We start from the raw sequence: 24350 nt of genomic DNA, 5'->3' as shown, positions 1-24350 counted from the left end.
CAGGATTCTTGATGAAATGGAAGCAGTTAAACTAGTCTGCAAATCCTGAGCGACATGGACAGCTGGATATTTGCATGAATGTATGGATGGATGGATGGATGAATTGCCCCTTGTGTGTTAATTATGTAAACATTTCTGGTAAGCGTTATCAGTCATGCAGGTTTTCTGTGAAGAATTAGAGCATGTTTTCCCAACAGCCTTGTAGCTTTTCCTTTTAATCTTCGTGCAACAGTTATAGTCTTTCCAAGAACCCATCTGCACGACAGTCATTCTGCACAAACCCTACTTTAATTTTCCATTCTTTCAATGCCGCTTCCATGATGAGATGGCAGAAGTGCACAAACAATGAAGATTTTTCTTTTTGCTTGAGCACACCAAATTTGTACTTTAAGCTGAATATCATGTTGCTCCTTCAGATCTTTGACTCGCTTGCAGCATTTCTTCTCAACTGTCACTTCTAGATGACTAATCCTACCCTGGGATCTTTTTTCTCTCTTTGCTCCTTTGTAGGCATTAATTATCTTCATCTAACGGCATTGGCAAAGTCATTCATGTTACAAAGTGTGACAATCCTTCAGCATCCATTTAAAACAATGGGGGAAAAGAGAGAGAGATTTAAAGAAGCTACAACGTATTTTAGCTTTGTCTGCTGATAAACTTATTTTTTTGTAGATGTTTTTCTATCAAGTTTTCATCATCCAATATTTATCCTGCTTACGACGGGGGCTTGAGTTTGTTGTGGTTGTCATGGCGAAAAAGCTGATTACACCCAGACAGAAAACCAGTCCATCACAGGGCTCTAGACACATAAACAATGAACATTCATTTATCCAGTCCATTAAGAACAAGTAGCCAATCTGCCTTTCATGTGTTTGGTCTTTCCAATTACAGAAAGTCCCCAAACAAACCTACATCATTTTGAAGTAAAAGGGTATTCTGTAAATTATAAATCCTAAATCTATTTGATCCAAATTTCTGTTTGTTTGGAAAGATTTTTTATGTAGAATTAACACAACATTTAAAAACTGAAAAGGTTAGAATTTTAAAATAATATCAAAAGATGTAGTAAGTCAGACTTCTTTGAAATGTTCTTACTTCATCTCCACTGTATAATTTGTATGATAATCTGACAGCATAGCTGGCAGCTCTGCCTCATTCTGACCTTGAAAGCAGATTAGTAAGCCTCTTAAAAACTTAGAAGTCCTGCTTTCTTAAGGGCATGTGAGGAAATGGGCTCTGCTAAAGAAGAACAATGTATTTTGACCTAGGCCAGGTATAAAAATCAAAAAGTAACTTAAGTGGTCAAGGATATAAATTGATCAAATACAGAAATAAAATGGCAAAAAGCACCTTCTGTTGTTCATGCAGATTTTCCAGTGATAATTCAGCAAATGGGATCTCAGTTTGTTCAAAAAACGTTATTTATTGACAGGTTTTGGTAAGTTTAAAAAAAAAGTAGAAAAAAATAACTTGCATGCAATATAATCAAGATAAAAATCTGCATGCTGTTGAATTTACTCACAGTGGGAGCAGGGTTCTTTTTTCATGAGTGAGAGGAGAGAGAACCATAAGCATGGCTTTGAAAAATGGGTCATCTAAGCCAACGGTTCCAAAACAGTTCACAAGGACATTGAATTATATTTGAAATTCTAACAATTTGTTTCTCTCTTATAAATCCAAAGTGTTTGCCTGTTTAGCACTGACCTTGCAGCATCACAAATACGTTTCTCTCTTTATTCATAGACATCAAGGTGAGCTACAACCAGGGGCGTTGCATAGCAACAGACCAGGAAATCAAATGCCTGGGGCCCTTGACCAGAAAGGAACACTGAATCACTATGATTCATCGTACTTTCAAAAGTGTTTTTGAATATCAGAATATCTTTCTTTATTCTTTTAAGTGCCTTGGATATACATTGTGCCAACTCCAACTTTTCAGTGTTTTTTGTCAAAGCTAATTTTTAAAGGTTTTATTAAAAACCAAAATTATTAAATTAGTTTTGTTTTTGTTATTGTTTTGCTTTTTGTTGCACTTTAAAAAGGTCTTTTTTCAAATAACATGTTTGTATGGTTTGATTTGTGTTTATGTTTAAGTTTCAGGGCTGCATGGTGGTGTAGTGGTTCACACCCTCACCTCCCTGGTTCAGGGCCTGGTTCAAATCCCAGCTGGGTCCTTTCTGTTTGGAGTTCTGTGGTTTTTGTCAGGGCACTCCGGCTTCCTTCCATGGTCCAAAAGCATGCTTCATAGGTTAATCCATGACTTTAAATTGTCCCTTAGGTGTGAATGTGAGAATGTGTAGCCCTACGACAGACTGACGACCTGTCCAGAATGTACTCCACCTTCGCCCAACAGTGGCTGGGATAGGAGACTACAGCTACCCTGTGACCCTAAAAGGGATTATGGGATTCCGATTTTATATGTTTTCTACAGATAGATTACCGGTTTTGAAAAATGTAAGTCAGAGGGGCTTCTTTTCCTCAGCACCCCAGAAAAACAAACAGTGCCCCTCTATTGTCACTGACTTCATTTGGAAAGCAGACATCATTGTTGTGAGGGATCCTGGTCATTGTAATGCTTTCTTAGACAAGCTGCTTAGTTTGAAATATTTTATTCAATTTATTATTCAATTATCTTTTTGTGTTTCTATTAAATCAAACAAAAGCAGCATTTATGTTTTTGGAACAAAGCTCATATGTGACCCATGGTGCAATGGTCTGTTACCTTCTCCCTGTATTATTGCATAATTTAGTCGTACACTTTACTTCCTAGTGCTTCAGCAGAACACCTGATGAAGCCACTTGGACGAGCGGCAAAATGTTTCAAGGAAGAAGATATTATGACTCCACTTCAAGACCTGTCAATTTAGAAAAATATTTAACTGTGCATTTTAGTTTTCAGGTAAAAAAAAAATTTTAAAGCACAATATTTTCTTCTTCATTCTAAACTGTAAATGAATGATCCCGCTGTTGACCTCAGCATAAACTCACCTCTGAGGGCTGGGAGCAGAGAGCGGTCCTTTCTGTCATCACATTTGTTGCACTCGCTGAAGTAGAGCAGCAGGAAAGCATCCACCAGCACCCACACCAAGGAGGTGGTCAACACCACCTTACAGTAGACAAAGCGCCGCATCGCCTCTCCCAAGAGCTCAACCAGGCAGACAAGCAGCAAGCTTGTGCTCAGAGAAGCTCAGGCTGCTGGCGAGATGTTAAAAGACTGGAGACAGAGCAGGGGAAAATGCAGCGTGGCCAGACAGGGTGGACCAGGAGGCCTCATCCTAGAAAAGAAGGAAAATAGTAAATGAAGCGAGAGTTTTACAAGAAATGTATAACTGCTTTATCCTTTTACACTTCAAAAACCAAGAATCAGAAAAAACTAAAGTGAATTTTTTACGTTATTTGACAGTACAATAAAAATCCACAAATTAAGTATAACAACATTAACTGGAAACATCTTTTTAAATCAGTTTCTTCAAATTTTGGGTCTCCATATACATTCAGAAGAAGGGTTTATTGAGTTTGTTTTTTTTTTTTTAAAACAACAATGTTTCTATTTGAAAATCGATTCAAAAAGTGACACTTTTCACCATTTTTGACTTATGACTATTCTTGTCGTACATTTTGTTTTTTTCAAACACAAAACAGCTGAAACGTGGTTCCTAAAAATGTTTAACGAAAGTGATGTAATATTTTAATATCAAGAGCTTCAACCATTAAAATTTCATACTCTGAACCCCAAGCATTACTGTCAAATAAACAGTTATTGTTTTGTGTGACAAATTGTGATAAATCTTTGGCATTCCCACTGTCCAAAACAGACAGAGACTGGGTTGAGACATAATGAAGACTTTTCTAATTCCTTCCTTACAGACAACCACCACTTCTTTAGCAGTGCTGCTAAAATCATTAAGGAAGCTCTCAATCCAAAGGGCCTCTGAAAGTGAAATGTAATGGGTATAAAAATGGGTCCTGGTACCTTTTTGCAGAAAAAATTAATCATCTTTTATTTTTTATTTTTTTTGTCAAACTGGATCTTAAAAGATAGATGATTGGTTTTGTTGGCTGAAAGGTGTCAGGAAGTGTCAGTATTATTATAAGTAGTTTTATTTCAGCATTTAAAATATCCATATTTTTGCTGTGACACAGAAAACAAATCAATGTGTTTCCCCCGTTCACCTCCATTAAAGGCTTAAAAAGAAAAACATTGAGGAATTTTTCCTAACAAATGAGTCAATCAGCTTGTTAGTGAAGGTATTGGGTATTTAATAGTATGCAAATAACTAAAAATAAACATTTAAGGATAACGGCAAAAAAATGCTGCATGAAACAACAACAAAAAAAGTATTTCGGAAAATAAGTGCATTTATTCCATAACAAAATTAAGAGCAAAGTATACTCTTGGACAGTTACTTTAACTTTGCATTTCTGCTGTAATCCTCAACTGAACCTCATTTGCTGATTTTTTTCACTGTGACTACAGCTAGCTGATCAAAGGCCATGTCTTATTATGGGATCCACTGTTTTTAGCGTGTTCCAATGTTTAAACCACCTGTAGCAGATAATGCTGGCCCCTGGCTATAAAACCACACACACACGGGAAAGCTTTACATTAAAGAAAACACTGACTGTGGACCTCTGGGTGTTATCCTGCTGTGTGGCTTCAGAGGAAATATTCTTAGCACCTCCTTAAAGCTAATAGACCGATGCTACAGCAACAGCATCCTCCAAAGAGTTGGTTTTATTGATTATTTGGAGGGGAAAAAAATCAACAACCATTTATCAAGAGGATTAAATCTCTTACTTTGAATGTCGTATCTTTTGGAGAAAATGAAGGTTGCAGAGCAATACAATCTTGTACAATATATTTAGCTAAATCAATATTGTTAAGGGAAACCTTTACACAATACTCAGCATCTAGTGTTTGCCCATTCAATAAAAATAAATTACAAAAAGGAGACAAATTTTTTAACAGTCATTTTTTTATTATAATGGTTCACCAACTGATGAGTAAGAATTTAACTAATTTAACTAAGTAATTTAAATATTTTTTTGGCTGCACATCGGGACAGTGGTTAGCGCTCTTGCCTGACAGCAAAAAGGCCCCCAGTTCAAGTCCCGGCTGGGGGACCTGAAACAGTACACCGCTTAGGGACCTGACAAAACGGGTTAAGAAAATGAATAAATGTTTTTTCTTTTTTTGCCGCTTTCATATTATTTTCAACCATTTTAAAGATTATTACTGAAAAAAGGAACATGAAAAGTTTTACTGGTATTTTGTCAACTTTGCCAAGTATGGGCATCTCCAGAAATATTTGAAGTATAAGTTTATCTGTTTGTTGAAAGTTCAGCAGTTCTTCGTAACCCTTGTGCTATCCTAGGCACTTTATCATTGGGAGTTGGGTCATCTAGACCCACTAGACAGTGCTCTGAACCTTTTTTCTTCAATGATTTGTGAACCTCACTGGTGTCCATGGATTACATGAAATTATCTTCACCTTTATCCACCTTTGTCATGGTAGGGAGAACACGTCAATGTAAGGGTGGGGTCATCTAAGATAGCACAAGGGTTAAAGACATTTAAATGGCGCACATTTGTACAACCTAACCCAGAGGCGGCGATTCATGGCTAAAGCAGTGGTCACCAACCTTTTTAATCGCCACGGACCGGTATGTCGTCAGACAGAGTATTCACGGACCGGTCTTCACAATGTGGCGCATTAATATTGTAGCAATGTTACGATAAAGGAGGAACAGAGGCGTGCAAGACAAACTATGAGCTTTTATTTTGACACGCATGACATTGTACATCGCACAGGTGTCATTATCCTCTCCCCTTCCCACACTAATGGTGCAAAAAAGAAGTACTGTCTATTAAATGTAGCTTTCTTTTTATGGAAGTTGAAGGCTCCTCTTTTGTCTCCTGGCTGGGTGTTTTCACCTTGGAAAAGAAACTTTCCAAAGATGTTTGTTTTTTACTCATTTTTCTAGCTCCTGGGTTTATTTTGGCTGTAACATATCAGGTGACCGAGAAGAGCGCCTTGGCCTGCGTCAAGAGTGACATAGATGGATGTAACAGAGAATCGGGCAATTTTTTTAAATAAAACATCTTTCAGATTCTGAAATAAATAAAACGGATGTAATGCAAGTTATTTATTCTTTCTGTGCGGCTCACAGACCGGTACCGGTCCGTGGCCCGGGGGTTGGGGACCACTGGTCTAAAGGATCAGAGTGTCTGCATGTTTTCTAGATACAACTACCTGCTGATTACCTCGTTCAGGTGTGTCCAGCCAATTAGAACATGCCAGAGCAGGGTATGTTGAAAAACAAGCAGGAATGCAGCCCTCTCCACCAGCCCCTCACCTGACCCTCGCCTCATAGGTTAAGGTCCTTGTGCACTCTGGTCCTAAACCTAAGCAGAAGCACTAAAATCAATATTCAACATTAGAACCATTTAAATGTCCAACTAACCCTAGAATTCATTTCTAACAAGGTGAGAATTACTTGCCCACCCCCTATTTCCACCCCCACTCTCTTCTCTCTGAAAGTCCATCATCACCTAACCCTGAGCTACTTCTTACCTCTTTCAAAAACAGGATGGCCTCTGTCTGGCTTCATCCCCACACAGATCACAGAGCACTGATAATCCAAACAACACTCGCTGTTTCCTGAACCATGCAGCTGCATGAAGTACATACCTGCAGATAAATCACTGCAGTCGACAATACGGCTCTGGGAAGACTGCAGAAACACTACGTGCGGCAGAACACTTCCCCTTACGCTGCAAACAGATCAATGATTGCGTTTCATGATGTGTTTGCAGCCCATGCTTCATAATGACAGACTTAAACATGGCTATATATAAAGTATGATATAAAAAAACACATACACACAATGAAGAGCTTCTAAAATCAGACCGATCTGCATAGATGATTACTTCTTTCCTGCAGTTCTAAGCTCTTAAATAATGCCCAAGGTTTATATTTTTCAATATGTCTAAGATTACATCAAAACCCATGGGGCAAGTTAATTTTTTTTTAGGGGGGCAGACTCTAATTCTGACGGGTATGCATGGCACGTTGCTTTAGAGTTTGTAAATAAGCTCTCATAGTCCCATTGTCACACAAGAGCATGACTACTATGTAAAATCATGGCAGATCCTGGTCAAAATACCCAGAATATAAGAAAACACCTACAATGTACGTAACAAAAGGGCTAAAATAAAACTTTCAAGCCACATAAAATGACTCAATGATCTATTACACAACTGCTATCAAAGCACCTAACCATACAGTTCTATAAGAGCGGGTCAATATGTTAGGCAGAGGGGATGAAAAATATGACCACAGAGGGAAGAAGGCCTTTCACTGACGAGAAAACCTCCCTCAGCACGTGTAGCATACATAAATACGGAAGAGGATTAGGGTCATCAGAAAAAAATAAATGAAGAGTCAAAAAGAATTCTGACTTTAATCTTTGAATTATGACTTTGACCTAAGAATTTTACTTTAATCTCTGGATTTTGATGTTTTCTCAGAATTCTGAGAAAAAGGCAGAATTTTTTTTTTCTTCATGCCCCTAATCCTCTTCGTATATAAACATAAAAAAATGAAAAACAAAAAAATCCTCCATTAAAGTGAAATTGATTATTTTCAAGAATGGTTTAAAAAAACTCTATACTGTTTTATTTTGGGACAAAAAAAATGATTTTTTTTTTCTTTAACAAAACAGCTAAGAAAACATTTTATATGATGAAATCGACAACATTGTAGCCTAAAAGCTTTTATAAAGATATGTATTTTTTTTTAAATGCACGTCTTTCATTCCATTTGGTAAGAGAATTTTACAGACTGGGCTGCACAGTGGTGTAGTGGTTAGCCTCTAGCTTCAGAGTGAGAAGACGCTGGTTAAACAATAGTTCTCGAATCCTACCCAAATCATACATTATTATAAACAGTAACACATATCGAAAACAAATGAGTAAAAAATATTTCAGAGGCTGACGTCACTGATATAGCAAAACTGTATAACTGATTTCTTTAAATGTTTTTTAATATTTGCTGTGCTATTGCTCATTTGTGTTTTTTTTTTATTATTATTTGAAGCGAGGACTACATTTTATTTCCTTCAGTAACATAAATCATTGCATTAATTAGATAGTATTCCTAACAAAACTGTAGTGGCATGCTGAAAAAGAGGTCTTTCTAGCATATGAGAGCACAGGGGGCATACAGAACTCTCTTCTGGCTGCAAAGACAGAGCTTAATTCCATTGTGGCTCTCAAGTCACCCCATCTTGTAGAACAGCAGCCTTCATTAACTTTTTAATCAAACAGAAGCTAATTGAGTCATTTGCTGCATCCTTGCTTGGAAAAATGTCTGATGGAGTGCTGCATGCTCAATTCTCAGTTCATATGGTGGAGGTGCATCTAATGTTTTCTCATGCAAGACTGCTTAAACTGAGTGTGCCTTTGATATAACTAACCCAACCTCTTGAGGAGCCTTGACAGTTTGTGCTTAAGAACAAAACAATAATCGGTGAGTGCATTTATTGAAAAAAAAAAAAAACTTAAAAAAAAAACACAAAGGAGCAGGACATAAAATTATTCAAATTATTTGATCTTTTTCTGATTCAGAGTTTGTTGGTCAAAGCTTTAAAGTTTATTACCATGAAGCATAGATTATTTCAACGCAACCAGTGCTTTTATCTTTGCACTATTTGGCCTGGATTTGACAAATGATCCATGGCCACATGGCACCAGTACTGAAAAATACTAATCTATACCCAAAGCCCTCCCCGGAACAGGAGGTGATTATGGAGCTGATCTCTTAAAACCTATTAGGCAAATGACTGGAGCTTGTTTTATATGCTGAACATCACCAAATAATTATTACAGCAAGCCTTAAAACAGTGATCATTTTTTTTCCAATGCCTGTGGACAAACGTTCTTGTGAATAGGTTAGTGATGGGAATACATAATGATGCTTCCATAGCTCCATGCATGTGTCAGAAAGAGGCCTAGAAGATCAGCACATCATCATCATCTCTCTTTCAATTAATCCTATAGAAGAAAAACCACAGCCGGTGTCTTAGCGCCATTGATTGTAATGCAAGGAAGGACTGGCGTTTTTGCAGGTGGAACGTGTGCATAGAAGTGTGGAAAGCCAGAGAAGACTTACTTACCTTCACTAGGCGTGTCAAAACTAACACCGACATACCAGCCGTGCAAGCTGATCATGTTCCCAACGGACAGCTAAGTTAGAGTCCATCACTGAGCGTAACACTGACAGCAGCGTTCAGCACGCTCCAGCCTCCACCTCTGCGAATTCAGACGGTTCTGGAGAAAGAGCCGCAGCAGGACAGCGGCATTCTGGGAAGGTCTAAACGGAAGCTCCTCTTCTTCTTCCAGAAAGCACCGCGTTCTCCGAAACAGACGCACCTGTCCTGCAAATAAACATTGGAACGACAGGAGGGCAGTAGGCGTTATAATAATAATGCTCAATCTAACCTCAGCTCAGCCTGACCCGCACGTGTCGCCAAGGTCCTCTCTGATTGGCTGAGAGGGACGCCGCTCATGGGAATCTTAAAGCGAGCTCTTCCACCGGCTGAGCCACCTCTGAATGAAATGATCTAATACAGAAATGATCATACTTATATTATTACAATTAATCTAAAACCTAAAAAACGCAACACAAAATACATTTTTTGTTGATCTGTTTTAGCCTAATATTTGCATTATTATTATTAGCATACTTGTAAAAATGTACTTTATTATTAAACTATTTCTAAGGATGTTTTTCTTTTCCAATTTGTATTTATTCTTTATCATTTAATGTGCTATAGTATTTTATTTTACATGATTAAACTAATTCATTAAGTTAAATCTATTAAAATAAGGGCCCGGTTTACTAGACGCTCCTCTTTTAATTCAATTAAAACATAGAATAGAATAGAATAGAATAGAATAGAATAGAATAGAACAGAATAAATAAAATATAACTTTATTGTCACTGTCACTTGTACAATGAAATTCAAAAAGTGCTTCCTGGTTAGTTTAACGCACATTAAAACAATTTCAACAAAGAATTATAAATTATATGTTAGAATGTGTAAAAAGTGTATACTTTGGTTACAAGTTAAAGTTATGTTATTGCTTGATAAAAGTGCAATATTCACTAAAAAAAACAAGATACACAACTAAGAAATTTAAAAAATAAAAAAAAATTTAAAGATCTAAAATAAAACACCACAAGACCACATACCCATGAATTTAAAAAAGAAATTCCCCTGTTGCACAGTTCAAGCACTCTAGAAGAAGAAGTCCAGATTTAATTACAAAGCTTCCGTGTTTAACACATTTATTGCAGTCGTGTAAAAACTTTTCTGATGCATTTTTGTCCTTACTTTGCTTGACCTGTAGTGTTTGTCTGAAGGAAAGACATAATACTGGAAACGTCCTGGGTATGAAGTGTCTCTGTTTATGTTTTGCACACATCAACATTTACATTAAAATGTAAAAATCAGTTTAATTACTGTGGCTTTTTCTGTCATATCCCTTTATTTTATCTGCTAATTTATTTTACATTTTGCCTTTAGAGAAAGTGTTAAAGATTCAGTTGCTCCACCCACCTACTACTAAACACCAGCAAGCCATGAATGTGTGCAGGATGGGTGGATAGATGTACTTACATGTGGAAAGGTTCTTGCTGAACAATGCTGCCATCTGCTGATGTACAGTGTTGCTTTTGCCTCTGGGTGGGCAACAAAAGTCCAGACCATGCCTAGAATTTAATTTAAATTTCATTTAAATTTCATAGGTCACAATACCTACACTTACAAGTTTTGCGTTTGTCAGTAGTGTTTTTCATATTTTCTTTGTGAAGGGCTTAAACCTACAGCGTTCTACAACCTTCTAAGGCCCAAAGCGCTACACAGTCTCAGTCCCACACATTCGCACACTGATGGCGGCTCCACTGCCAAACACTGGCGCCAACCTGTAACCACCGGGAGCTCTGTGGGGTTCAGGGTCTTGCCAAAGGACACTTTAACATGAGCTGGCAGGGCAGGAACTGAACCTGCGATCTTCCAATCAAAGATTGGCTGCTTTACCTCTGAACCCTTTGAACTTTGCATAATAGAAGAACACCTGAAACTTTGGGTTTCTGCCCCTAAATATTATAAGCAGATGAGAAAGTGTTACTTTACTTTAAAATCATCCAGCAGATGTCAGTACATACTATAGAAAAAGGTGGATACATTTGTCCATCTGGTTTGGAAATTCGCAAAACAAATAAAGGCTAAGAAATGAAAAAAACATGAATGCTCTAAATAATGACTTATCCAGACAAAACTGGAACTCTGTGTACAGAGTAAAAGATGTCGATATTGCTTATAAATGTTTTTTAGAAATATTTAGCTCACTTTACAATAAGAACTGTCCAATTTATAAATTCAAGAACAAATTTGCCAAATGCCCTTGGTTAACAACCGGTCTACAAAATGCTTGTAAAAAGAAAAATAACCTCTATAAAAAATTCTTAAAACAGAGGACAAGAGAAACTGAACAAAGATATAAGTCATATAAAAATAAACTAACTGAAATAACACGTTACAGTAAAAAAGTGCACTTCAATAATCTACTGAATGAAAATAAATACAACGTAAAGCGAGTTTGGGAAATATTAAATAACATCATTAAAAATGGGACAAAAAAGCGAACTTATCCAGATTACTTTACAGATGAGAATGGTCAAAGCTATGACATCAATGTAGCAGCAAACGGTTTCAATAACTACTTTGTAAACGTGGGTCCAGAGTTGGCAGCGGAAATTCCAAAATGCAAAACTAGCAAAGACAATAATCCACCCATCGACAGGATCCCACACTCAATCTTTCTCTCTGATGTAACCGAAAATGCGCTGACATCAATTGTGAATAATTTCAAGAGTAAAAACTCAAAAGATTGTGAAGATATAGATATGAAGGTGGTGAAAAAAGTCATTTATATTGTATCTAAGCCTCTAACATACTTATGTAACTTATCATTACGAACTGGGTGATTCCCAAACCAAATGAAAATAGCCAAAGTGATTCCTATCTATAAGAGTGGAGACAAACACCAATTTACAAACTATGGACCTGTTTCTCTTCTTCCACAATTCTCAAAAATTTTAGAAAAAATATTCAATGATAAATTAGATTTATTTATTGAAAAACATAACATTATAAATATAAACCAATTTGGTTTTAGAGAAAATAGATCAACCTCATTGGCTATCATTGATGCTGTGGAGGAAATCACAAACGCTCTGGACAAAAAGAAATATGCAGCTGGAATTTTCATTGACTTAAAAAAGCATTTGACACTCTCAATCATGACATCCTACTTGACAAACTGGAAGAGTATGGGATCAGAGGACTAGCGCTAACTTGGGTCAGAGGCTATTTAACGGGAAGAAAACAATTTGTCAAGATTGATGAATATACATCAGAAACCAAAGAGATAAGTTGTGGTGTCCCACAAGGATCAATTCTGGGCCCGCTGCTATTCAATATTTACATAAATGATATATTCATTGTTTCAAAGCTTATGAAACTCATATTATTTGCTGATGACACAAATATTTATTTATTCTACAGACAATCATAGGGAACTTATCAAGGTGGTGAACACAGAGTTAAACAAAATAAAATTATGGATGGATTACAACAAATTATCTTTGAACCTAGATAAAACCAAAGTGATGTTTTTTGGAAACTACAATGCAAATAAAGAGCTCTCAATTGAAATAAATAATGTCTTAATCGAAAGTGTTACAGAAATAAAATTCTTAGGGGTTTTTATCGATGACAAACTAAGTTGGAAGCCACACATCAGACACATACAAACTAAAATCTCAAAAAGTTTTTCAATCGTAAATGAATCGAAACATATATTAGGATACAACAGTAGATATTTATTGTACTGCTCCTTAATGTTACCATATTTCACCTACTGTATAGAAATTTGGGGGAATAATTACAAGAGCTCACTACATCCTCTCTTTCTACTTCAAAAACGAGCCGTCAGAATTGTACATAAAGCCGGATATCTCGATCATACAAACAATCTATTTTATCAATCAAGACTTTTAAAACTGCATGACCTTGTGGATTTTTACACTGCACAACTTTTATACAGAGCCAGTTGGAAATCGTTACCATTCAATATCCAAAAACAGTTCTTAGAAAATGAAGGAGGCTACAGACTGAGGGGATGTAGGAACTTCAAGATCGAATTGATAAGAACCACAAAGAAAAGTTTCTGTGTGTCGGTGTGTGGCACTAAACTTTGGAACGGTTTAAGGAATGAGCTCAAGAAATGTTCAAATATTCAAGAAAAGGTATAAAGAAACTCTTATCTCAGGATATGAAGATAAGAGGATTTAAGGATCAACAGGTGTTTGAATAATTCCAAATACATGTGTGAACTTGATTGTGGTGAAATAATCAAAGCTATATTAATTACAACCACTGAGTGTTACATTGTAATGTGCAATAATGATTACTGAAATGTTTAAATTACAATCAATAAGCTATTGATTTTGTTTACTTGATCTGCAATATGTAGCAATAATTTCTGGTTTAATGTTATGATGTATTCTAATGATAATCAATTATTATTACATATCGGTACCGTTACTGTTTACTGAAATCATGAATGAATGTTTTCTGAAGATCATCAATCATTTCTGGGCACTGGATTTTGTTATTTCAAGAGAACCTATCTGATCAGAACCGTATTTAAAACACTGTAAAACTATCAAATGAATGAACTCAGTAGGGGTGGGATTATATAAGCTTGCTTCTTCCCACTCCTTTTCAAGCAATGAATTAAACTCTACTTATACTTTAGTTAATGATCACTGTATTTAATTAAGCAAATGTGATTCAAGTGAAGTTTTTGTTTTGTTTTATTTTCTGTCTTTTTAATCTATGCATTTCATCATTTCTGTAATGAGTTTGATAAATATGTGTAAATTCTTTATTGCTTTGACTACAATGCTTGAAATAAATGAATAAATTAAAATCAAAATCAATATTATACTGAATAAAAACAAAAAATATATATATATTTTTAAATCATTACATTTGCCTGAAATAATACTGACATAGAACAACAAATATACCAGTTATCAAACTCCACAAATGATTGGTTTAAAACTTCAAAAGTAGCTTCCTGTCAAAATATTACAAAGGCAAATCAGCGCTCCACGACAGCATAACATCTTAAAAGAAACTTTTTTTTTTTTTTTTTTTTTTTTACAAATTTGTCATTAAGGCAATTAAATGTCCTACTTTTACCACCAATTTTTTAACGGTTTAGTAAGCCTAGTTTCCAAGACAGAGTGACATCTATCTCAGCGAAACCATTAAAAACACATGATTTATGATACTGGATTTTCCAATTAAAATCCTGGTAAATACCATGGTTTGCTGGGATATTTTGACTCATAAATCTAAATGACAGAATGAACAATATCTCCTGCAGTTGAACGGCTGCTTGTCCTTATCAATGTAGCTTTATTTCATGGCAGCTGTGTTGAACCTGAGTACAATTTTTACAAAAGATATATATATATATATGGTATATATATATATGGTATATATATATATGGTATATATATATGGTATATATATGGTATATATATATATGGTATATATATATGGTATATATATGGTATATATATATATATATATATATATATATATATATATATATATATATATATATATATATATATATGGTATATATATATGGTATATATATGGTATATATATATATATATATATATATATATCCATCATCCTACCCAATTAATGACAAGTGCTCTGTCCTTTAGGGAGTAACAACTTTTTGATATACATGCATTACTAGATTAATTAGACATATTCGGACTTATGAGGCAACAGTATAAACAAATGACAGGTTGGTCCCATTAACCCTTCTTTTAAAAAATATTTAAAAGAAGTTAAAAATCTTAAATATTATATACTGTCACCTATTTTTTTATTTTTAACCCTTGTGCTATCTTAGATGACCCCATCCATACCCTGACAAATGTGGATAAAGGTGGAAAGATTTCATGTAATCCATGGACACCAGTGAGATTCATAAATCATTGAAGAAAAAAGGTTCAGCGCACTGTCTAGTGGGTCTATATGACCCAACTTCCCACGTTAAAGTGCCTACGGCACAAGGGTTAACAGGCTGTAGAGTGTAGAGCAGGCCTACTCATTTTATTTGAATGTTCCTTTTTGCCTTAAATTTCTGCATTTTTACAAGTTCCATGACATACTAAAAAACACATTTGCACCATGCTGGAGCAGATAAAAGTGTGTTTATGGGTAAATGAAAAAGGGTTGGGATAACATTAAAGGATGCAGGAGGATGCGCCGGTTGGTGGCGCTCTTGCTGTATCCGCCTGAACAGGTGGAGTGTAAACATCTCTGGCCGCTGGGTCGGGCTCTCATTCGGCTCTGAAACCGCTAACGGCGCACAGGAACTCTCCGGTAATGCGAGGCCGCCGCCGCCGCTTTCTCAACTCCAGCGCTGCGCCGTCGGATGCAGCCGAACTTCGTCCGTCCGCCGCGCCGGTCCGTCCGCTCCTCTCCACCGATGAGACTGGCTTTTTCCTCTCCTCTCCCTCTCCGCCCTCCACTCCCGCTTTTTAAAAGTTTGATTTCACCCGACTGTAGAGATGAATCACACTACGCTGAACCAAACAGAGAGCGGGCTCTTCAGCAACAAGACGGGCGAGTTTCTCTGCTGTAACTTTTCCTCCGTGGTGACGGACAACGGCTTTGTGGCCGCCGCTCCGGATGAGAGGAGCCTCTTCATCATGAGGGTGGTCCAGATCGCCGTCATGTGCGTCCTGTCCCTCACAGTGGTGTTTGGCATCTTTTTCTTGGGCTGCAACCTCCTCATCAAGTCAGAAGGGATGATCAACTTTTTGGTAACGGACAGGAGACCGTCCAAAGAGGTGGACGCAGTAGTTGTGGGAGCCTACTGAAGAAAAAAAAGTACGACGGACATTTACACTTTGTTTCTGGGATGGAGAAGATGGAGATGCGCGCAAAAATCCGGAGCTGCACGAGCCCATCCTAACTCCAGGATGAAGCTCCTGAGCCTCACAGGGGTTTGCTTCACTTTTTCTGGCTTTTTTATGCCAACAATGATGAAACATTTAGCATATAAATGAATTACTTAACCAAATTCTGTACATAAACCAAGAAAATCAATTGTAGCACTTTAGACAAACAGCATGATTTGTCAAAGACTTTCATTTAGCTGTTTTCAATGGTTTTCCTGATGATAAATGTGTAACATTTTTAATGTTAATAAATTGTTTTCGTCTTAAGTTTACTGTTTTGTCACACATTGATACTTCATTTTTGTTGATATTTTTAAAATTAAAAGGGCTTATTCCACAAAATGTCAAAACAAATCCATCGGCACCAATTGATGCAAACTTCAGGTCCAAAATTAATTGATTTTTTAAAAATTAATCATTTCTGGAAAGAAATTCAGACATCAAGGGTTTCATAAAAGAAATCAACAATTAAAATTTTATGAGACTTAAATGTTACTTCATCTAAGTGAACCCCTTCTATGTCGCTTATCTACCATTAAATGCAGGATTCCACTTAATTTAGCATCACCTTTAATAGAAAAAAACACAAAAGAATAACTTTTTATATAACTAAATGTAAATTTTGGCATGACGGAGTTATTTAGCACTGTAGCGGGTGAAACCATTTTTTATAGGTATTGATCAAATTTGGTAGAGTACAGCAGAGTTTCTACAGTAAAATATACAGAATCTCATTATCTGTGAGTTTCCTCTAAGTCCGATTTCTATTTACGCATCCTACCTCCTTCTGCCAAAGCATCTGTGATGCTCTGCCCCCCGAGCTTCAGAAATTACTTGTCATGTCAAGTCGGGGAGGATGAAGCTACCATGCAATATGTTGTTGCCTCATTGCCCACCTGTGCTCCACACAGTTAAACAGAGTCAGCCTACTGTCTCTAAAAATGTCCTTCAACCATGCACCCACCGGTACATCCTTTTCCCTTCTTAATCCATGTGTTTTAATTGCCACATTTTCTATTCTAACCCCCTGATGGACCATATCTTGAAACAGAAAAAACTTTTTTCAATAAAAAAAAAAAAATTCCAACTACTTTTTTAGATCACTTCAAAGCCCAAATTGTGGATGATCAAGTACTGGTAATCAAAACAATCTATCAATCTATTTATCTTTATTTTTAAGTTTAGCCTAATGCAATAATTAAAAAAAAAGATTTGACTAAAAAACATCAATAAGTACCTTGTACACATTCCCCAAAGAGTAACTGCTTCAATTTCCTGTTTGATGTTAAATAAATATGCTTCGTTTTTATAATAGTTTCAAAAAGCACCTACTCAAACAAGTGCTTAAATGAAGAGTTATTATTTTTTGCGAAGTTATAAATGCAAAGAAAAATATTTTAGTATAACACACAGCTCAAAACTTTTGTTAAATTGATACCAAATATGAGTTCCTCTGAAACTCCAGTGTTACTCTCATATAGAAATGAGAGCTTACAAAAGCAGTGCAGCAGGGACTTCTGTACTTCACAATAAAATGTTTACTTTCACACTGTGTGACTGCTTTCATTAGGGCATAATAGCAATTGCTCCGAGAAAGACTTTGTGGCAGTTATCTATCCAGCAGAGAACAATCTTCTGTCTGCAGCCGAAACACCGTTAATTCACCCCCCAGAGTCTATTGCACATTTACTTCAACCAAAGTCTGAAAAAGAATATCCTATATGCAAATAGTTTTGCAGTATCATGCAACTATAGTTTTGTGACTGGCATTATGAACTGATCTATAGAGTTGCACATGAGAAATGTAGCAGGCAGAGATTATTGCTGTTCAGCTAAACTTGCAGCTGCTCATTTGCATTCCTTGACAGTAAATTCAGAAAACTGTGCAAATCAAAAGGGAGAAATAAAGACATACATGCCCACATTTTTTTCCAAAAAGGCAGACAAAATTATAGGGTCATTTATAACTCAGTTTTTCATCATATACCAGTCGTCAGGATGATAGAGAAGAAAAAAAACCTACATATCAGTAGTGTGGTGTGGGGTAATACAGCATCGGTTGTTTTTCGTCCCAAGCGGACTAAGAATGGACTTAGCTCAACCGTGACAGCATCCACAGGGTGTTGATTGTGGGCTAAAACAGGCCTCTGGTGCTGACTTGCTCTCATGTGATTGGCTGGTGAGTGGAAGTTGAGTCGATGTACTGGATAATGACTAAAAGCTCCAAATAGCAGCAAAGCAAGCACAGTCAGTCGTCTGCTGCTTTCACTCCTATTGTACTAAAGCTCAGCCTACATCTCCTGCTTGGTGACTGGAGGGACAGATTTGTCACTGTGTTTAACTCAATGGAGAGGTAGTTTTTAATCAAACCTTCTTCCATTTTGTTATCATAAAATAACATTGGGTTAGTGTCAAAGTCAGTAGAATCTGTCAACTTTTAAACCTGGCACAATAGAATTTGTAAAAGAAACAGAAACAAGTCATGGCACCTTCATCAGGTATTTATCATCTGCTTAAATTTCCTGTACTTGTGATGAAACTGGAAATCATGCTATGGCTAATCCACGCCAACGCTTTTAAAAACTATTTAATTTCCTCAAGTCTCAGCTTCCATTTATGTGTTGAACAGGGGATCTCTTTTACTGCTGATTGTTTCACAAGGAAGCATCACTTGGTTTTCACGTCTGAACAATTCTGCCTCTCAATGTACGAGTGTGGAGTGTGTAGCAAATGAAAGTGTCTTCTCCTGTCATTTTATATGTCTCATTAAAAAATTGAACCGTATCTTATCACTTTTCAGACTTACAAAAAAAGTCCAAAAATGTAAAAAAAATTCTATTCTAACCACAAATTTGGTAAATCACTTTTAAACATACACTGAAGCCACAAATGAAAATAATTTCTCCTCCATATAAAAACATTATAGAAACAAAAGCTATCATATTATTGTTGAGCATCCCTGTTTAGCATCTGGTTTTAGGATGGTGTGATTATTCCTGCTAACTTCCCCACAAATATGCCATTTTCATGTCATCTTTTCAATTCAATTATTTAAACAATCCAATATTACAACAGAGTATACTTAATGGGCTTTATACTGGTATCTGTATAAAAACATGAAATCCGTCAAAAAATATAATTGGTAATTGCTAAACTAAACTAAACAGACTTAACTAAACTAGGCATCCCTGCTCTTAGACCCTCCTTCTCGGTAAGGAAAAACTCCTAATAAAATGCAGATTCCGGGAAAAAAAAGGAAACCTCAGGGGTCTCCGCATTAAGGAGGGATCTTCTACCAGGATGAACAGGCAATGTACCAGAACTTTTAGGGTGTATTCAGACTGTACACATTTGGCCCACTTTAAGTAAACTACAAGGCAGTTCGCTTAGAGTTTGTTTCCCCTGATTATCCGGAACACATTTTTAGTCTGAAAACACCCAAGCGAACCCTGGTCCGGGACCAGGAACCGCTCTCTAACCCATCTTTCGAGGTGGTGTCTGTTCGTTTCCACTTCTATTCGCTCTGAGATTCTTCTGTCTGAATACAATCCGTTCTAAGTTCCAGTTCCAGCAACTGAACCAAAACAGCTAATGTCGCCAGTGGTCATGTGTTGTAAACATGCGAGCAACAGATGAGTCATAGACTTTATCAAAGGTCCAACTTCCTTGTTAGAACACATTTTTTATACCGTCAAAAACATGTCTTACACTGCTTTTCTGTCTCTCATTACACGGCAGGCGCCTGGCGCTGCTGTGATGTCACACACACCTAAAAGCTACCTTGTAGTTTCCTTAACAGAACCACAACCTTGAAACACAGCAACTTCTTGAAATGTGATCGGATGAATGCATGTTTACCATCAAAACAACCTTTAAACGTGATATATATTTGTTTCTCACACTGTTTCCCGACAATCTATATGTCATAAATAAATAGCAGCCTACCTTCAAACCTGACATCTCCTCATCACTGCATTTGCTAGCATCTTCTGAGTGAAAGCTCACACATCATGTCTCCTTGTCAGTAACCACCTTGCAGGATGCCTCCGCCATACTAAAGTAAGAATTAGCTCATCTAACTCTACAACTACGTGTTTGAATAGTGTAGCAGATGGGCTTCACGCAAATGGAATTGGGGGACAGCTGTGGGCGCGAGACGATCCAGAGGCTAGGTCCACGGCCAAGTACAGTTACAGGAGCACAGAGGAGCCAGAGGCGAGGTCCACAAACGAACCAATTGGAATCACTCCTGCTCCCCCGGACGGGAGAGGAAGCGTTAGGTTCACATGAATGGCACTCTTTCAAACACAGGCATGAAGAACTAAATGATAAATAAATGACAAAGAATAGAGGAGAGGAGAAGTAAATGAGAATATCTAATATTCCTGAGGAACAGTAAGTGCTGTACATGCAGTACAAAGTTAAATGGAATCAATATGAAGATGGGAAAACTGGATATTTTTTACCTTGATCGTGATCTGCAAAAAAATCCAAACAGCTAAAAAGTTACAAACAAAAAACAATGGCAGGTTTGAACTTTTTTCCTAAATACATGTTGGTTCTCATGAAATTGTCTTTTTTATTTGACTTTAATTGTCACAACTCACATCCAGGTTGTAAAACAGTTGGGTTTTGGATCCGTTTCTCTGATAAAACATTATTGTTCAGCCATGTCCAAGCTGATTGAGTAGAAAAAAATCATCACATACCATACAGTGTACTTCATCAAAATGGTAGTTGGGGGGGGGGGCTAATGGCTTGAGAACAAACTGAAGCATAAATCAGGGTCAGATCCAGGAGACAGTTACACAGAAATTCTAAAGTAGTGCAAGCTTCTGTAAAATGAAAATTTACAGTCCACTGAACTGAAAAGCAGAAGGATGCAGCTAGAGACAGAGGATTGTTGATCAATTCTCAAACTACTGTTTCTGGTACCTATAGTCCAGATAGTTGGCAGAATGTAAATGAATGATTGGAATGCAATAGTGGCCAAATCTTTCAGCATTGCTGTATACCTATGGACTATATAGTTAGTCAGCAAAGCTGTCACAATGTCCCCCTCTATCCTTTGATTTTATGGTTGAACTTAGCCCAGCAAAGTTTAATGATTATGCTGTAACATAAACATTAAATGTAGATGGCATGAATGATGAAGATCTGTTTTTGCTTCAGTCATAAAAATTTTATAGTGCTCATTAATTTAAAGTAATGATTGTGATGAAGCGATATCGACCCTGTAATCCGTTTCAGCTCCTCTGTAAACACGTTTCATGGTTTATTGACCTTCTGATCGTGACTCTCCCTGACAGCGACATCAGCTTCTGACCAGCTCTGTCTCTGAGAGAAAAATAAAGAATTATCTTTGCATAAAAGTTTTCTGAATGGGAATCAAAAAGTCTTTTAAGAGGACAAGAAAAAATAGAAACTGAATTTCTCGGGGTTCTTTGTTTTAAGTATTTGAATAAAAGGATAGATATAATTTTAATAAATTGATATCAGTCACTTTAATTTTATTATCTATGAAATTTACTTCAACACACTTTATCTTGACTACAGTTGCTGTTAACTCATTTTTTATAATCTTCTTTAAAGATTAAAACTTTAATCATCTGTGCCAAATCTTGAAGACAGACATCAATAGGGGTTTTTTATATAATCATCAAAAAATGAAATTCTAACTTTTAAAGTGTGGTTTTATACAATCAGACATGTTGTTCCCCTTTTTGTGTAGTTCAGAGCCTTTCGGGTAGATCATACCACGCACCTTACAGATAAGCTGAACTGAGCTTTTTGTAGAGTCAAAAAATGACAAATAAAATGCAAAACGTGTTATGCTAAACTATTGCATTTATTTCAGAGTGGAATATTCTGTCTTTAAATTACCATTAAAACTATGTATTTTATTTCTTGTAATTCTTGAGTTTTTTGCGACAACAGTTATTAGTTTTTCGTTGTTAACTATTGTGTTATTTGAAATACATGTCTTTGTAAGAAAGTCAATATTTTTTGCTTTTGTCATGCAGTCTGCATGTTTATTGTTCAAACCAAATTGTTTATAGCTTTCTTCAGAACAGCTGAATGAAATATCCCCTATTGCAGTGCTTCCATTATTTTTTGTCTGGGGTATTTGGAAGGTATTTTAATGGAAATATACATTATTTAGCTTCCTGGAGATTTCTGCACAACCAATTTGTGTCTGACTATTTAGTTCATGAATGACTGATTACAATTTGTTCTGCTCTTTAAGAGAATGTGCGTTATTGTTTTATGTCAAATTACTGAGGGGCTTAAAAAAAGCACAAAGTTCAAGCTTGAGAGATACTAAGAAAACTAAAGCTCTAAGACACTTTAGTATAAAAATAAAATGCATAAAATAGTAGAAGCCTGTAAGAAAAGAGAATTATGAAAATAACCTAACAGCTGAAGAAGACTTTTCTTTACCCTAAACAAAAATACCATAAAATAAAGATTAGTAATCCATTTAGCTAATTTGCTATCTGTTCCTTGGACACTTTTTTCTTTTGCTTCATTCTTCCCACGATCATATTTTAGCAGAAATTAGACCTTGAAGAAATCTGGTGTTTACTAGGCTGCATAATGTTAGAGATGTAGATATAAACACCATGCTTATTCAGTCATTTTGGACTAAGAGAGGATATCAAACGTTATTGCCCATACCAAAACACTAAACTGATTTAATTAGTATTTTACATTTTTTTTTAGTCGTAGTTCTTTTTTACTTATTTTTTTATTTTGTGAACCTTTTTTTATCTCTTGGCTGAGCAAAGATACAGTGATAAGAACGGATTCCTTCACTCTTAACTGTAGAAATCCGCTATGACAGTTTGGGCTTGCCTGCCAAGCAGCAGTGTCCTCCATGCCTGTGTGGTGCTCTCTCGTGCCCCAGCTGTCAGTTGCATTCAGCCATTGTAGCGATTACCTTTGGTCAAGCCAACTTATACCAGAGCATTTAGCATGTCATCAACTGATCCTTCAAATCCCCGCTGGATAACTGTTGCTTCTGTCACTTGGAACTTTATGCACAGTGATCTCTTTAAATGTGCTGAAAAACAACTTATTTAAATCATTATTTGTGGTTTATTTTCCTTGCTCTTACAAATTCAAGTACAACATAACTTATCTCATCATTCATACTCTCAGGAGTATGGAGTGCGACTTAGGTCTAACTTTAGAGAAAAACAAAGTGCCTCATGCTTTAGATCTCTTGCTGGACCTTGGGAATTCGTGTTTAATGATGCACTTCCTGGTTCTTTCACATTACATGAAAGCAAGCTAGAGTGCTGTAAGATAGAACCTCTACAGGGTCATGACTTATTGAGCTACCTCAAATTGCTTCTTACAGTGCTGCAAGCTTGCCTGGCTCCATTATCACCCCCGCTCTGTCTGCTGGTGCTCCACCGCCACAGCACTGACTTCCTCAATTTAAAATATTCTGCAGTTAAGTACTGAAACGAAAGTTAAGGCACTAGCTTGCTTTGACGGAGAATTCAGCAATGAAAACACAAAAACAACACTTGTGTTAAGGATTACGGCAGCCTTTTTTTTTAAAAACCCACAAAACTGAAGCATTTTCTCTGAAATGGAAGTTTCAGAAAATCTAACGATTATGTGATATTTTTTAGTATTTCTTTATTCAAATCATTGTGAGTCATGAGAGATGAAAAAACGTAGTTTAAAAAATTGTATTTTTGACGTAGAAAACACGTTGTGCTCCTTGCTCTGCTACATTCTGAAGCATTCACTTGAAGTCAAATAGATCCATGTACGTCTGTGTTTTCTCTCGTTTGAGCTGACATTTGGTTCAAAACTGCACGGCTGGATAATTTCAGTATTGCTCGCCATCTTTGTTGCACCGCTAATGTAAGGGGCTGTAAGCAAGCATGAGAGCGTGTAGATCAATAATGGGAAGGGGGTGCGCTTGCCTTGCACCAACAGTTCCGCCCAAAACTCAGATGTGAATTTCCTATAAACTCCTGATGCTCTGCAGAAAACATATTCTAGAAAAGGATTCCATTTTTTTTAAATTTTACAATAGATCTAAAGATGATAGAGGTGGGACTTTGAAGGAAATAAATATTATCAAAAGAAAATCAGTCAGTTTCAATGCAGTCAACTTTATAAACCATGTGACTTGGAACAAAATTACATATATAGATAGATATTTCTCTGTTTGAACAAACAATTTTAAAAAGTTACATTACA

At 36.4% G+C, this 24350-nt stretch overlaps 2 protein-coding genes across 9 annotated transcripts in view; one reads left to right on the top strand and one right to left on the bottom strand.

Moving 5' to 3' along the window:
- galnt13 (polypeptide N-acetylgalactosaminyltransferase 13) overlaps positions 1-9544 on the bottom strand; it is a 44205-nt gene extending 34661 nt beyond the window's left edge. For 4 of the 8 annotated variants that reach the window (XR_002292724.3, XR_013652906.1, XM_078939967.1 and 1 more), the window contains exons 1-2: positions 9178-9505; positions 2989-3275 (exon numbers count right to left, since the gene is read on the bottom strand). Coding sequence is in view for 6 of the 8 variants with exons in the window: in XM_078939967.1 (XP_078796093.1) it covers positions 2989-3130 (142 nt within the window). In the remaining 2 variants the exon portion in view is untranslated. Of the gene's footprint in view, positions 1-2988; positions 3276-6265; positions 6407-6692; positions 6776-9177 lie in introns of all 8 variants that reach the window. The other 4 variants (XM_078939972.1, XM_078939968.1, XM_078939973.1 and 1 more) reach the window with 4 other exon arrangements.
- Positions 9545-15458: 5914 nt separating this feature from the next.
- rprma (reprimo, TP53 dependent G2 arrest mediator candidate a) lies at positions 15459-16399 on the top strand. The gene has a single exon (XM_004081717.5). The coding sequence runs from the start codon at positions 15735-15737 to the stop codon at positions 16044-16046; it is 312 nt and encodes a 103-aa protein (XP_004081765.1). The 5' UTR covers positions 15459-15734; the 3' UTR covers positions 16047-16399.
- The last annotated feature ends 7951 nt before the right edge of the window (positions 16400-24350 follow it).

This window comes from Oryzias latipes, chromosome 21, assembly GCF_053564925.1.
Source record: "Oryzias latipes strain Hd-rR chromosome 21, Olatipes_Hd-rR_3.1".
NCBI classification, from domain to species: domain Eukaryota; kingdom Metazoa; phylum Chordata; class Actinopteri; order Beloniformes; family Adrianichthyidae; genus Oryzias; species Oryzias latipes.
This window is presented reverse-complemented; position numbering and strand designations above follow the sequence as displayed.

Excerpts from the sequence above, each read along its gene's own strand:
- rprma (XM_004081717.5), top strand. The coding sequence starts at position 15,735 with ATGAATCACACTACGCTGAACCAAACAGAGAGCGGGCTCTTCAGCAAC.